The 16,402-nt window shown below is 38.3% G+C and overlaps 1 protein-coding gene across 4 annotated transcripts in view; it reads right to left on the reverse strand.

Annotated features, from left to right (window-relative positions):
• Positions 1-13,759, reverse strand: part of LOC18434949 (putative lipid-transfer protein DIR1) — a 28,988-nt gene extending 15,229 nt beyond the window's left edge. For 2 of the 4 annotated variants that reach the window (XM_020667805.2, XM_020667804.2), the window contains exon 1: positions 13,332-13,759. In XM_020667805.2, coding sequence (XP_020523464.1) covers positions 13,332-13,641 — 310 coding nt within the window. In that variant the 5' untranslated portion in view covers positions 13,642-13,759. Of the gene's footprint in view, positions 1-13,110; positions 13,241-13,331 lie in introns of those variants that run through there. The other 2 variants (XM_088870346.1, XM_088870345.1) reach the window with 2 other exon arrangements.
• Between the last annotated feature and the right edge of the window lie 2,643 nt (positions 13,760-16,402).

Here is a 16,402-nt window from a genome sequence, read left to right on the forward strand (position 1 = left end):
CATTCCTCAAGGGATAGAAATACAATTTAATGTACTTGAACTTCTTATGGAAACAAGGCCTCTTAGAAATGTAAATTTCTGTCATGTTGTCGCAGAAAATCCGCACTGCCTTTTAGCGTACGAGATAAAAGCTGAGCTGATTAAGAAACTTCTTAATCTATATGGCCTCATTGGCTGCTAGACAACATACCACATATTCAGCTTCCATGGTGGATAATGCCACTATATCTTGTTCTTTGACAACCAAGAAACTGCACCCCCTCTAAGCATAAACACATATCCAGATGTAGACTTTGCATCATCTGGATCCACGAGATAGCTTACATCTGAATATCCTTCTATAGCTATTTCAGTTCCTCCTTTGTATGTATGCGCATAGTTCATGGTCCCTTTTAAATATATGAGGATTCTCTTGACTGTTTTTCAATGCTCCTCTCGAGGATTGCTTTGGAATCGGCTGACCAAGCTCATGATGAAAGACATGTCTGGCCTTGTTCCCGTCATGGCATATATAAGGGGCCCAACTGCGCTCCTATAAGGCGCTCTCTCCATGGGTCTTATATCGATGTTTTCAGTGGGACACATTTTATTGCTTAGCTTCATCTTTTTGTCTATTGGGGTAGACATGGACTTACACATACTCATATCAAACTTTTCCATTATCTTCTTACAGTAAGTTGCTTGGGAAAGTTGGATAGTTTTTTCTTTTTTATTTCTTATTATCTTGATGCCCAACACATATGAAGCTTCTCCAAGATCATTCATATTGAAGTGTTGTGCAAGGAAAGTTCTTAATTTCTAGTACTAGGGCAATCGAGCTACTAACAATTAGCATGTCATATACATATAAGGAAATAAAGACCACATCACTCCCATTGACCTTTTGATAGATACAATAGTCCTTATTATTTGTAAAAAGCCCTACAAGAGCAAGGGTCTCTTGAAATTTTATGTACTACTGACATGATGCTTGTTTTAGGCCATAGAGGGATTTATTAAGTTTACACAGTAGGTTTCCCTTCCCTTTTTCCTCAAATCCCTTGGGTTGAGTCATGTAAATTTCTTCTTTTAAATCACTATTCAGAAAAGCTGTTTTGACATCCATCTGATGAACCTCAAAATCAAAGTGGGCTTCTATGGCTATAAGTATTCAGATAGATGGGAATTTAGCAATAGGGAAAAAGGTCTCATCATAATCTATCCCTTCCTTTTGATTAAAACCCTTTGCAACAAGCAGAGCTTTGTATTTTTCTATTTTCCCTTCTAAGTTCAACTTTTTCTTGAAAATCCTACTTACAACCAATGACCTTACAATTTCGAGGTAGAGGTACTAATTCCCATACATGGTTTTGGTTAATGAAAGCATATTCATCTTTCATGGCTTCAACTCAGTATTCTTTTTCAGCACAAGACAAGGCTTCTTGGTAAGTTTTAGGTTCAGAATCTGGATCTTCCCCAACCCTATCATAGTTTTCCCCTAGGTAGACAAAGTGTTCTAAGTACAAATGAGGACTACTTATTCGGTTACTTCGTCTTGGTTCGAGTTCAGGTTCTTTTGTGGGTTCGGGTTCAATAATATTTTGATTTGAGAGTTCAGTTTCAAGCTCAGGTCTATTGGAACTTCCAGGTTCGGGTTCTTGAAGCACAATCTTGTTTCTTGCCTCCTCAGAAAGTCGGCTTGATTCTTTTGTTCTTGCTTCAAGAAATACTTCCTCGAAGAAGTGATGATCGCAACTCTCAATGATAGCCACTGTTTCAAGGCTATAGAATCGATACCCCTTACGATGGTTTGGGTAATCAATGAAAATGGTCTTAACAGTTTTGGGTTGAAGTTTGGTCCTATTTTGGTGCGGGATAAGAATATGGGCTGAGTAACCCCAAACTTTCAGATGATTAAGGGAGGGAGCACGACCTGCGAATATTTCATGAGGAGTAAGTGGGGCAGCTTTTGTGGGAGTCTGATTAAGGATATAATATGCCATCAACATGGCTTCTCCCCAAAAGTTTAGGGAAAGACTAGCATTCCCCATCATACTCCTTACCATTTGAACCATGGTCTTATTTCGTCTCTCGACAACTCCATTTTGTTTAGGAGTGTATAGTATGGTGTACTGATGAATGATTTCATTCTCAATACATAGTTATTTGAAAATTTCAGATGAATATTCTCCCTCTATCGGTTCTAAGGACTTTGATTATCAACTTGGTTTGATTCTCTAGCTCGGCTTTATATACTTTTAATTTTTCAAAGGCTTCAGATTTTGTGTGAATAAGATATACATGGTCATATCGTGAGTGGTCATCTATAAAAGTGATGAAATATCTCTTTCTTCTTTTGGTAGCTGTATTTATAGGTCTACATATGTCACTATGAATGATTTCTAAAACGTTAGTAGCTCTTTTTGCCTAAGTGGTAGTTTTCCTTATTAGTTTTCCTTGCACACAAGACTCACATATTTTCGATAAATCTCCTTTATAATTTTGAAGAATACCGTTATTTTTCAATCTTTCCATTCTTTTGAAATTAATGTGTCATAACCTCATATGCCAAAGGGTAGCATCTAATTCATTAGGGGACGAGACATAAACAATATTCTCTTTTATTTCAATAGTAAATAAGCCATCTATAAGACGTCCGACTATGACAGCATTATTGCCCTTCTTGACTACCACCTTGTCCCTAATAAAAGTGGTCATGAATCCAGTCATAGACATCTTAGGAACCGAAACCAAGCAATTCATCATATCAGCAGCATAAAATGCTTGTTTTTAGGATCAAGATGCTCCCACTCTTCAATTTCAGCTCGAAATCTCCAACTCCAAGAACATCAATGTTTTGTTTTCCTCCCATATAGATATATTGCTTTCCTTGCCCCATAAGAGTAAAAGAACAGAAGCCTTCCTTGGTGTTTGTGCCATGAGTCGTAGCTCCTGAGTCAAGCCACCAAGAAGCTCCATTGGGGTCAGCCAACAACGTCTCAAAGACCACACAAACTAGTTCTTTGTTAGTCCCTCCAAATTTTTTGGACCGACAATTCTTGATTATGTGGCCTACCTTATTGCAGATAAAACAAGTCATGGTTTCTCTCTTTTCTCCTTTGTTACCTTCTCTCTTTTTGAAGTTTCCTCTCTTTCCAAAATTAATTCTACCCTTTCATGTCTTAGGTTTAAAATATGGTGAAGATTTTACCATGTGTATGGCTTCCCTCGGAGTTGTAGTCATTGCATGCCTCGAGTTCCTCATTTCTTCTTCTGCTTTGATCATCGTGATGAGCTCCTCTAGTTTTAGTGCCTTTCTTCTTAACCAAGAGTGAGGATACAAATGTTTCTCAAGAGTTTGGAAGTGAATTCATGAGATGAATTACTTGCATGGGTTCAGAAGGTTTCATGCTAGTGTCTTCCATCTCTATGACTAGTGCATGAAAGATGTGCACATGATCTGCAAACTTAGTACCCTCTACCACCCTTAGCTCATTATACCTCTTCATAGCCATGGTTTATTTCATGAGAGAGGGTTCAACATACTCTCTCTCAAGTTTATCAAAGATTCCACTTGCATTAGGGATTGACTCATTCTCGGAAGCATATGAGTCAGTCATGGCGCACAAAACAATGTGCTTACATCTCAAGTGCCTCCTCTTCCAAGTGACGTACTCATCTTTAATCTCTTGTGATGAGTCGTCACTTGGACGATAAAGACGATCCTCATAGAGCATCTCATGCAAGTTTTCCTTATAAATAATATATCGAATCTTTCTTTTCCAAGAGGCATATTTGGTCCCATCAAGCCTTTCGGTTTTTAGGATCTCTGAGATGAAGGACAAGCAGCTATATCTTTTATTCTCAAGAAAAAATTAGAAAAGACTCTCAATGGAAATCAAGTAACTATGTTCTGATACCAATGAAAGAAAGACCTATGTGATCTTTTACTGAGAAATAATAATTTTTTGTTTTTATTTACCCCTTTTATTTTTGTAAAAGATCACTTACAAGTAGTCTTATTACAATAACGTATATTTCAAAATAAAATCAACATAACAATAAAACAAAGATCTTAAAACTTGATGCCATTGAAACAACTATGCACTATGCTTGAGAATATAAAGATAAGATTGCAAGAAATAAAAGAGAAGAGTGCTGTAGATTACCTCAACCATACTTATTACACCCCACACTGAGTCACCATCACCTGATGACGCGGGATCGACGATCTAGCTTAAATCTCATATGAGAAAGCAGGTTTAGGCCAAACTAATTCTATAGAGCCCTTTTAGAATTTATCAGACCCAAATCCTAACCGCAAGACTTATTTTGGTATATCCGATGCTACCCAACCCTTAGGCTATTCAAGATGAGAGAGAGACTTAGGAAGTGGCCTAGGGTTGGGGCATGCTCCTCTAGAGATAGATTAGGAGAGAGAGAGGCCTAGAGAGAGAGAGAGACTTTAGAGGGAGGAGAGAGAAAGTCTTGAGAGGTAGGGGAGAGAGTGGGGCATGCCCCTTAGCGAGAGGCTAGGAGAGACAATAGAGGGAGAAGAGAGATGTGTAGAGAATAGGAGGGAGGGGGGTACACCGCTATTTATAGTGTAAAATTGGATTTAGGGTTTTTTAGGGTTTCTCATAGTTTTCCTCTTAAGTGAGATTGAACATGGACCATCAATCATGGGTGACTTGTGGGATGAGATATCTGAGCTATCCATTCCATAGATGGGCCATCAACAATATGAAAGATGCATGAACCATTATCCTTATGTCCTAAACTATTTTCCCATCAATAGAACTTAAGTCAAATTAATTTCAATCAAATATTGTGCATTCTATAAATAGCACAAGCCTACTCATATTTTTCATAAAATATATCAAAACATATCAAGCCAATATTTAATCAAATATTTTCCAACCTCAAGATTCCATTTGACCTCATACCATATCTTATTAAAATGGAAACAAAATAAGAGAGAATAAGAGGTAGAGTGTGCCACTCAAGGAAGGCATGCATGGGCCTCATCTTCTAGAACATAGTGCCCATGTGCACAATGGGCCCCCATGAAATTTTATTTTATACTTAAAAATAATAAAAATAATTTTAGAATATATATTTGCATATTTAAAGCATCGTAAATTCAATATATTTAATTTTACAAATCCAAATTTCATAAATAAAATATCCAGACGTTCATAAAAATTCAAATAATGAATCGTAAATAATTTCTATAATAAAACAAACATAATTAAATTAATTTGATGGGAAATGGATCCAAATGGCTTAGGAATTAAATCAATAATCATGGGGCACTCCACCTTCAACTGTAGTCTACAGACCACACTTGTTTTATCGAACCAACCCAGTATTTCCCATGACCCACAGTCCAAGTAGGGGCTCATTAGTGGGTCACCAAAGTTTGACTGCTGAGTCAAGGGGTCGCAATCTCAGTCTGTGGATTTCAAGTCCTCCCCTAGAGACGAGTCAATGTCACTTAGATCTAATGCGACCACAACTCCTATGGTACATAGATGTATCTCTCGCACATGCATACCCTTCACCCTGAAAGGTGGCTTGCTTTCTAGAAACGGTCCATCGATATGTATTGCGTGTGATTGTACATAGATGAGGTTTTGACTCCCGTCTCTGAAAGCCACCATCACATACAAGGGTCATACAGTCTCTCGGCTCACTCATATGCAAACACTGTTTGTATAGTATGGTCCACGATGAGTTTGTAATCCACTATATCAAATGTTTTATTACAATCACTTGTAAGGCTTTTAATGACCACACAAACCTAACATATCATGTTGGGTTGGATGTAACTACAGGCATGTGGGAGATATATAGCTTCAATTAAAGTTTTTGGTTTCTATTCAACTCCTATAATATTCAAATTGTTACTCTTTGGTTGACGATATCTAGCCCTCCTCCAAAGACTTGCATGTCTGATGAATATGTTTGGCGACCCTTGACCTTTGTAGCATCTTTTCCATCATAACACATTTGTTTAGCGGGAACACACTTTCTCATCCTTTCCATCATAAGGGCATGCTTGTTTATGTGACAGTTTTTTTCCTACTAGACTACCTCTCCCATGTATGTTGGGACAGCAGTACTATACTGGTTGTGAAAGCTTCCCACGATTTTGGCCAATTTTGTGAAAAAGTGGCACTCCATGCATTTAGTTGTGAAAGTGATTTCCAAAATTCATAGGATTGCTCTCTCGGTTAACAACCTCTCACAAGGCCTTTGGAAGGAGTCATAAATAGATCCAGATCCAGAGGTCATAAATAGATCCAGAGGCCTCTGGAGGATTTGTGATATTGTATGAGAAATATCATGTTGTTGCGCACAAGAGAGGAAGAAAAAAGAGCCCTAAATAGATCCATTTTCTTTTTTTGTTTTTTTTTTACTTCTTTAGTGGTATATTCAATTTTAGTGGGAGTTTTAATAGTTAGGTAACATCTTGTCAAAACTCCCAAGCTGTTTTATTTTGGTATGATGAGTAGAGGTAGGAATTACACTTTGAATCTCAACTTCTGTATGCCATTAATTATCATTGCCAATTCTATGAGGTGGGGACACTATAAAATAGACTTCATCTCAAAGAATGGGGGTGAAGAAGGAAATTGAGCAATGATTCACCCACTCTTAGTCTACTAGTAACCATGGGCTTTCGCCTATAGGATTTGGATTAGCACCTTATGCTTTATTTGTATTTCGGGGGCAGATCCAAGTGTCTGTAATCCTATCAATGTATTCCTGTTTTATAATATTTATTTTGCAGGGACCAAGAAAATGGTATTGGAGCATGGCTAAACTGTAAATTGTGAAACGTTTGGGCAAAACTTGTCTCAATGGGATCGTTGGTATTGGAGCATGGCTAAACTGTAAATTATGAAATGGTTGGGCAAAACTTGTCTCAATCGGATCTTCCTCATGGCAAAAGAGTGCATTGCACCATAACCTTTGGCCACAATCCTCCATGGACAAGTTGGTTCTTCACTTCGCAACTGTACAGGGAGAAAACATGTAACAATGCATGTGCTTGCTTCGAATTGTGGATATGAGCATGGCAGATGTCCATGGCATCAACATCCAAAGAGACCCTCTTGGGTCTTCTCAGTAAGGTTTCTTCTTACTTTTCCGAGCTCTCCTTTTGTCAAAGTCTAGTCCTCTAGAGACCGTAACCACAGTTAGGTAGTGTTTCGTAATAATTGATAAGCTTCTAACTAGGAAGTTTGAATATCAAAAGCACTTGGCGAAACTTTACTAAGCTTGAACATCAAAAGTATTTGGTAAGTCCTAATTGCAAAGCTTTTGTGTTAAGTTTTTTATTGCCTTAATTACAAAACTATTGCAGTAAGCTTCAATATCAAAAATATTTGGTAAGTTTCAGTTACAAATCTTTTGTGGTAAGTTCTTTATTGCCTCAATTACAAAATTGTTGCAGTAAGCTTCAATATCAAAAGTATTTAGTAAGTTTCAGTGATAAAGCTTTTGTGGTACGTTCTTTATTGGCTTCAATTGGTAATTTTTAGCATTCCATTGTGGGCTATGTATTCAATGTGTTCATATTTGTTGCGAGAGAGATACGCATGTGCATGGGAATGGATATGATGTGGCCACATTATGGCTCATGGCCAATGTTGTAAAGGACAAGCTGTTGAATATGTCCTTGACATGTTCATCGATGACTTCCCAAACATGCCCAAGCTCCTATGCAGGCCATCACCCATCTTCCAACCATTGGCATTGTATAAAAACACATGGAAAGGGAAAGCTAAAGAGAACGCACCGGCAACTTCTTTTGCTGGTACCACTAAAAAGCGGCTCAATGACATCTAAACCACATATTATAAATTGCTTACATGATTAATTGGTTTTCAATCTCTGATTCTAACTATCGATTATAAAGATACAATAGATCATAATGCAATAATATTAGGTGATGGCAATGTTGTTTGTGTTTCTTGTTGGAATCTTAAGAAAAAATAAGAAAAGAAAAAGAAAAGAAAAAAGACTTAATTTTGAATCTTGATGGAGCATGTCGTATGGCTATCTGAATGCTTGCTATATATATGTGTGTGTATGTGTGTAACTAAAGGTTGAGAAACATTCCTATTTAGTTCCAGTACAACACTCTAGCAATTATGCATATTATGAAAAGATAACCATTGGTTATCAATTTTATTTAAAGAAATTCTTGTTTAGAAATTTTTCATGGTGATCAATGCTCATGAATATTCCAAATTCAGCATTACTTGTATATCTATGAAAAGATTTTTTTTCTTCTTTGTTGTAATTACGAAGATTATGCATTACAAAATTTTTGGGAAGTCTAAGCTTGTTTGTTATGTCGTCCAAGAATATTTTATTTGGATTCATGATGTTGTTCATTATTTTGAAACAAATTGACGCTTATTTTTAATATTCTTTATTTTATTTGAAAAGTTAAATTTGTACCCATGACTATGTGATGTTGAGCTATTATATTTTTGAGATGTAATAATCATTGGCACCTTATCGTAATCTGCGTATATGCACATAACATTGAACTTGTTTAATTATGTAGAACCTTAATTGAATTGTTGGGGAAAATTGTCAATTACACCTAATGAGAATTGAATTTATTTATTTTGATGGTTATTAGTACACATTCAGAAAATGGGAGCAAATGCCAATCGTACCATTTAATATTAGGCTAACTGTTTGACATCTTGATCCTAGCAACATATTGAGCATAGTGGGTGCCTTTGCTGAATAGCTTATTGAATAGCTTGATAATGGCATAAATCTTAAACTTATTGAACATGTCAATTGGAAATGATATAGCATTTTTTTATAGTCAAGGTCGATGACTATCTAGATGAAAGCATTATTAGTGTGTACATAATAATATCAGTGCACTAGATCATTATCATCATCGTCATCATCATCTAAGCTTTATCCTAACTAATTGGGGTCAGGTATGTGAATCATGTTTTACCATTATGTTGTGTCAAGGGTTATACGCTCAATCATACTATAAGGCACTGTATGTCTCCTTAGTAGTTCCATCCATGTCCTTTTGTACTTTTCCCTTGCCATTTTAAAGCCTTCCACTTGAACCAATTCACCCTGCCTAACGAGTATTGCATTATTCCTATGTTGCACATGGCCAACCGACCGAAGTCTACTTCTCCTCATCTTATCACCTATCATAGGCTCATGATTCATAGAAAGATGTGGTAACGTTTTATACCGGATGCCCTTCCTAACTCAACCCTCCTTTATTCGGGCTTGGGACTAGCACGACCATCTTGAGACCAGCTCAGCTTGGAATTGACCGGCCCACTGGCAAACTAGTCAAGTTATTATTATTGTTTTTATTTTATTTTATTTTATAGTGGAGCATATTTGAGCTTTGGTTTAAAAAACCAATGGTGGATGATATGTTTAAGACAAGCGAAAGTAGTAGGCTTTTGTTGGCTACAAGTCCAATGAACAGAAAATTGAGTGTGGTGAGAAATCCCATTCAGGTAGCACAAGGCAATGCCGTATATAAAGTTATTTAAGCCAATAAATCTAAGTTTGGTATAAGGTATATGTGCAGTCTCATGCAAGAAATCCAAGTGTGATGCATGATAACTTTGATGGGGTATGGGTAAAATCCCATGCATGCAGCATAAAGCAATACCATATAGTGTATATGTGAAATCCTATGCAGGAAGAATGGGCAATGCCATATATGAGACCATCTAAGCTAGAAAATTCGAGTATGTGTTGACCATTTTGGTGGGGTATATGTGAAATCCGATATAACTAGCATGACGAAATCCCATATATAAGGCCATTCGAGCTAGGAAATCCAATTGGTGTATATCACTAAAATTGGTGGGGTATAATCAAAATTCCATGGGTAGCATGAGACACACTATACATGAGGCTATTAAAGCTAAGGAAATTGAATTATGGCATATGTGTTATAATGGTGTTTCCTATATTTGTGAAACCCGCTAGAGGTATGAGGCAATGCCATATATGATTGGTTGAGCTATATTGCTAAATAAGAATATCCCATGTGGAGAATATAAAGACAATACTATGTATAAAAGAAATACTAAAAGGCTTTCAGGCCAAGTGGGAGATGCTGGAAATTGTGGCATTTCAGATATTATAAGCATATGCTTATATGAGAAATATCATGCTGTTGACAAGGAAAAAAGAAAAAAAAAAAGGGAGTCCCAAATAGATTTATTTATTTTATTAGGTCTATAGTGGCATATTCAATTTTAATGGGAGTTTTAATAACTAGTTGACTGCCTGTCAAAACTCCCAAACTGCCTTTTCTATGGCAAGTCAAACAATGGAGTTACACTTTGGATCTCTACTCCTATAGGACAATGGAGTTACACTTTGGGTCTCTACTCCTACAGAGACAATGGAGTAACACTTTGGGTCTCTACTCCTGTAGGCTATTAATTATTATAAGCAATTCTTTGAGATAGGGATAAGTAGAGATATTCTTCTAAAGAAATGGTGGTTAAGAAAGAAATTGAGTAATGATTCACTGTCAGTCTACTTGTCATCATGGGGTTTGACCAATAGGATTTGGATTAGCATCTCATGTCCAATGTTGTTTTGGGGACAAATCTAAGTGGCAGTAATTCTAGCAATGTGTTCTTGTTTTTTAGTGTTTATTTTGCAGGGACCAACAAGATGTTGCTTCATCCTTCAGTGCACGTACGTGACGTTAAACTCGTCACATTAAGAAGAGTAGGACCCATGGTTCATTTTAACTGAGGGTGACAATGTACGTGACGTAAAACTCGTCACATTATGAAGAGTGGGACCCATGGTTCATTTTAACTGAGGGTGACAATGGCTCAGGCAGCCTGGCCATAAAATACCAGGACCTGGGCCGTAAGTTGTGGCTCAAGAGCAAGGGCTAGACCCGTAATCTGGGCCCATAATAGGGGTGGGTTAATATTTGGCTGTGCGTGGCTCCGGCTTGGGCGCGACTCCACGGTAAGAGGGGATGCATTGATTGTGAGGCTGGAAGAAATTTGTTGAAGCGAACAAATTTGGTTCTTATCTTTTTAATGGGTGTATTGATGTATTTAAAAAAGAGGCACAATCAGATTGCAACCAGGTCCTTAAAGTTTTAGCTTTCTATTGTTCCTTGTGGTAATGAAAGATGTTTGAATGTATTGCTCGATATGAGTTAGGGCTACATGCTCATCAGTGAACCAAGAATGATATGGTTTACTTTTAGAAAATGCCTCATGTTATGTGTTTTAGGTAAACAGGGCCAGAAATAGAGTCGGTCCTGCCCAAGCAATTAGGCCGAGGTAGGGAGACAAGTACTTTTAGGATTGGGCCAACGCCATGGTCCTTGAGCCCATGTAGGTCCAGGCTTGGCCTTGGCTGGTTCAGTGCCAGGCTTGGGCATGGCCATTTCAAGGCTTGCTCTACGGTTCAAGATTGGGCTAGGGCCAAACATGGCCCATTCGAAGCCTAGTCCGTTGCTATGGTTGACAATGGTCTGTCTCGCCTAGCTTGACCTAACTCTGAAAAACTAGAGCCCGGTGTGCACAATGTGGCTTGAGGGATGGGTCACCACAGCTTAAGGGCTAGGGCGGGCAGGGACTAGGCCAAGTCAGGGCCGATCTTGCTTAGTCCAACCCTTTTCTTTTTCTCTCATTTTTTTTTGCCCTTTTGAGTATATTAGGTTTGGCCTGGCCCAAACAGGACCTGGGCCAGGGACTCTTCAACCCCGTCGATCCTATTGGGAACATCGCCAAGTTAGAGCCATGGCTGGCCAAGCCCAAGCATGGCCTGTCGTCAGCCCAATCCACTGCCAATACTACTATGAAGACTCATGGCTGGTACCAATGCAACATTTAGCAGTTAAGTTTAGGCTGAGAAGAGGAAAAACATGGAAATTAATTTAAAGAGAAGTAAAAAGACGTGGACGTTCCTGAGACTCAAATAGTAGGAAACATATTATTTCATAAGATAGGCTTACAAGTGAGAGACACATCTCATGTAAAGAAAATGTGGTTTCCCAACAAACAGCTTCCATGCTTGAGTCAGCTGTTGGAAGCATGAAGTACGAGGACACAGTAATTACGTCAACCTAATTTCCTGCGTCACACAAGGTCCATGTTAGAGTGCACCTCATATGCGTATACAAATGAGACGATTTTTACACATGAAATTCTCTCTCTCTCTCTCTTGTTTATAGAAGCTCTCTCTCTTTCTCTTGTTTATAGAAGCTTGTTTATAGAAGCTAATGAGATAGTAGATGGATTAGCTAAGCAGGGTGCTTCTTTATTGGGCTTGACTATTTCGGAAAAGTCGGATTCTGTGATGCCATTTTAGTTTCCTTCTTTGTCTTTTTGATGAATAAAATAAGTAATATTATCCCAAAAACAAAAGAAATTAAGTACGAATTGACGAACTTCAGAAACGATTATTTTATTTGAATTGAATGAGTTATAATCAACGGTTAATGGAGGACAACTTCTAGTCAAGTATATCAAGAATAAATAGAGTAAAGCCTACAAACAACGAAGTTTACCCCAGCAAATGTGTCATTAGGATGACATAAATAAATAAATAAATAAATAAAATTTCCTTGGAACAGCGCGGGTCATTTTGGTAGTTTGGCACTGTAATATAGGTAAGGAACATTGTTGGATAGGGCTGCAGCCCCATCAAAATAAGTAAATCTTCACTTTAAAACTCATTGATAATTATCCTTTTAGCATAAAAAAATTTCAAGTTGATCATTTTGACTTTGACCATTTTGGTTATAAAAAAAATTAAGATTTAAAGCCTTAAACATGACCTATATTATAACAAATTATCTAGACTGTTCATTTCGTCTTAAAAATAAGTGTTCACAAATATGTATGATCTGTACTATTTTTTAAACTTCAAATTTTATAGTTGGTGTTGGAAATTGATGTTAGAGCTAAATAGCGATTTTCCAATAATCATGAGTCTTCCGCTCGAAAATTCTAGGTGAGGCTTTACTTTGTTTTCTTAAAGCCTGTGCCTTATAGAATCTGCATCCTTTTAGTAATATATATGAAGAATAATAGTGGTTTCTGAAGGTCTTCGTGGGGAAATTAAGTAGAATGGTGGATTTCGTGCATATGAAGGCATCCCAAACAAAACATGCATGACTTCTACAATTTTGCCGTCCATCAATCTTGATAAACAATGGTACACCGACAAGGATTGATTACCGGTAAGCACAGCACTGCATGCATTGTGTATGTTAAGCCTTAAAACAGCATAAACAGAAGAAAAGAAGGAAAAAGGGCTTAGAAATCCAAGGAGATGAAAAAGACCTTGGCATTGAGGTGGAGTCGTGAGGTTACACTTGGCAGGGAGCTGCATGGCAAGGTCGGGGTCGATTCCGAAAGAGGGGAGGAGGAGAGAATGTCGATAGGAGCACAAACACCCGAGGTCGGCTGAAGCTAGAGCCTTGCAACACACTTTAGATGGGTTGGTGGGCGCGGGTGACGACCCACTCACAGAGGGCTGGCACGCCTTGAATCCATCTTGGCTCATCCTGCATATCTGTGCATTGGATTCAACAACCAATACCAACACCACCATCACCATACAGGCCGGAACCCTGCACGTCACCTTAGCCATGTTTGCTGTACTCTCTCTCTCTCTTATTTTTCTAGTTTTGAGGTATTAGAAGGGAATGCTTTGTTATATAAGAAGGGAAGGAGGTTTTGTGGCCCTATTTAGTAGTTTGCGTGGTCAATGAAGAGGGAATGATTTGTTATATAAGAAGGGAATGAGGTTTTGTGGCCATATTTAGGGTGCCCGTGACTTGCACACAGGGGGAAGATTTGTGTGGTTGGGACACTCTGTCACGGGTTTAACAGGAAGATGTCACAAATCAAATCGAATCGAATCGAAATGGATGACGCTTTATTACTTTTCTGTTGTTTTGCCCTTTGTCTTACTGACGCTCCTTTCTCGCGTATCTTGTATCTTGACAAAAATTGTTCTTTCCGCTATGACCATAAAAACGTGTAAACCGCTATGACTATAAAAACGTGTAAATAAGATTAGGAAAATTCTTTCATGAGTAGCAAGAGCCCGCTAATTTACAGTCGTCTTTCATAAAGATGGACGTTATCTGTATTGTCTATAAATAAGATATGGCAGGTGCATAAAAAAAATATATTAAAAAACTATATTTTAAATTTTAAAAGTTTATTTTTTTTTCTTATTTATGATCATCTTGACCAGGATAATAAATCAAAAAAATTAGAAAAATAGCATCTAAAATAAATTTTTGTGTGGGCCTACATATGTACATATGAGTCATCCAACTCATAGATACCCCATCCACAAGATTATATTGACAAATAATGCAAAAAGTCTAGAATCAATGTCTTAAAACCCAGACATGGTGTTGGATGCCCCATGGATTTGTGGCCATCTAAAAACCATTAGCTCTGTTTTTTCAGTGGAAGTTTTCGGTTCAAGTTTTCATATAGTGGTTTATGACGTGTCATGATGAGCGGGCCCATGGAATAGGCTCAGTTATTAGCATTATATGTTTTGAAGCTGGCTGTCAGAGTGCACCTATGCAGTGTAGGACTCTAGCTTGGTTTTGCTGTTTAGGGCAGATGCTTGTAGTGTACCATTGATCGCAGAATGCATCTGCTAGAGTGGGTTCTTGGACACCACATTGAGTCTAGTTCTATCCAGTGGTGGTTAAAATTCAACAGGCAAGTGATGTATAAGATTATTGCATAAACAAGGGCCTTTACCTCGACACTTTCATTCTTCATGGCTTACATGGATGATGTCCATATTGACCTAGTATAGGCGAGAATTGTGGATTCGCAATTCTGTTCATATGTGCTGAAGAAAGACCCTTCACTACCAAGTGTACTTATCAAGACTAGAACGAACCACCAAGTCCAAAGCAGAAATTGGGAAAACCAATCTTGACCAGTTTTGGCCGTTTGAATCAGCTAGTTTGACAAGTTAAACAAAATTGGATATCAATTTATTGAACTATATTTAATTTAAAAACTATTATTTGTTTGAAAATATCGCTTATAAGGCTCTTTCTCTTAGGAATTTTTCATAATGGTATAAAAGTCATATTATGCAAAACGTTTTTTACTTGATCCCATTTTTGGGGTCATCACCTGCATTGGATTCGAAGAGGATTTTAATGTTTTCACTCTCATTGGACATTATCGGGGTTCTTTTAACATCATAACCCTTGTCAGACGTGTGCAGGAGATCTTTAAGGTCTTTATCCTTATAGACTACTGAGGGAGACGAGTGAGTGGAGATATGGGTAGATGTTCCCATTGGGATGATTTCTTAACTGGTTTGTAAGTTCAGATCACAACCATCATCAGACAATGTGATTAGTTCGGGGAGGAAATCCCGCAAAGTTGTCAAAGACAGAATAGGTGGGAGGAACACAGCTTCAACAGGGGGTGGTATTCTTCACTTTCGACGAGCAATTCGCATGGTCCGCTTACCTTTTCCTTTCTTATTGACAGGAACAGGCGGGCAAGGCATGCGGGGTCTAGGCGCCATGTTTGCTTGACGAATTGCCTCCCTCTTCATGGACTTCATTCTGCTTTGCCCCCTGTAAGTTTGCCAGATGCGAAGTAGAGGGCTCATCGGAGTCAGGCGACTCAGGGGGTGCACATTCACAGGAGGTCCGCTCTTGAATGACTTCTTGTATCATTGGGCCAGGTTCTTGAGCATGCACTTTGTTACTTAGGACTGACACGTCCACAACAATTCTCCGTTCTTTTATCTTCTCTTCGGTCATCGCTCAAGAGCCAAAACATTAAGAACTATCTGATGGTATTGGCACCTACGATCCTCAGTCCCTTGAACTATGTACCTGGGTTGCCGCAACGCGACGGGTGAGGGGAGATTACTCCTTCTTGGACCATCATGGAAAATATGGTGGGGAGAAGGTCGAGTGACAGCTCGTCGGAATACAATCCTTGAACTCACTCTTCTTCCCGGACTACGACCATGTGAGAGACTTCAGCGGTCCCAAACACTCTCTTGAGGCTATCCAACTATATTTGACCTTTCTGAATCAATTCCTCAATGTGGTCATTCAGAGTGAAGCAATTCTGGACTGGATGCCCCAACATTCGGTGATACACACAATACCTCTTGTTATTCACTAGTTCAACTTTGTCTAACCTTTTGGCTTTTTTCCTCAGAAAGGGCAATCATTCCTTGTTCCAACAACATTTGGAGGAGTGTTGGGACCCACTCCTTGTCGAAGCTATAGACTTTGTTCCTGTTTTCTTCCCAATAGTGCCTTCGATAGAGGCCTTGAGGTGGTGGCACCCTGTTATATGACTGTGACCTATGCTGCCCTTGCTGAGGGGTCTCCTAAGTT

Source organism: Amborella trichopoda, chromosome 6 (assembly GCF_054954075.1).
Source record: "Amborella trichopoda isolate Santa Cruz 75 chromosome 6, AtrichopodaSantaCruz75HAP2 v2.0, whole genome shotgun sequence".
NCBI classification, from domain to species: Eukaryota; Viridiplantae; Streptophyta; class Magnoliopsida; order Amborellales; family Amborellaceae; genus Amborella; species Amborella trichopoda.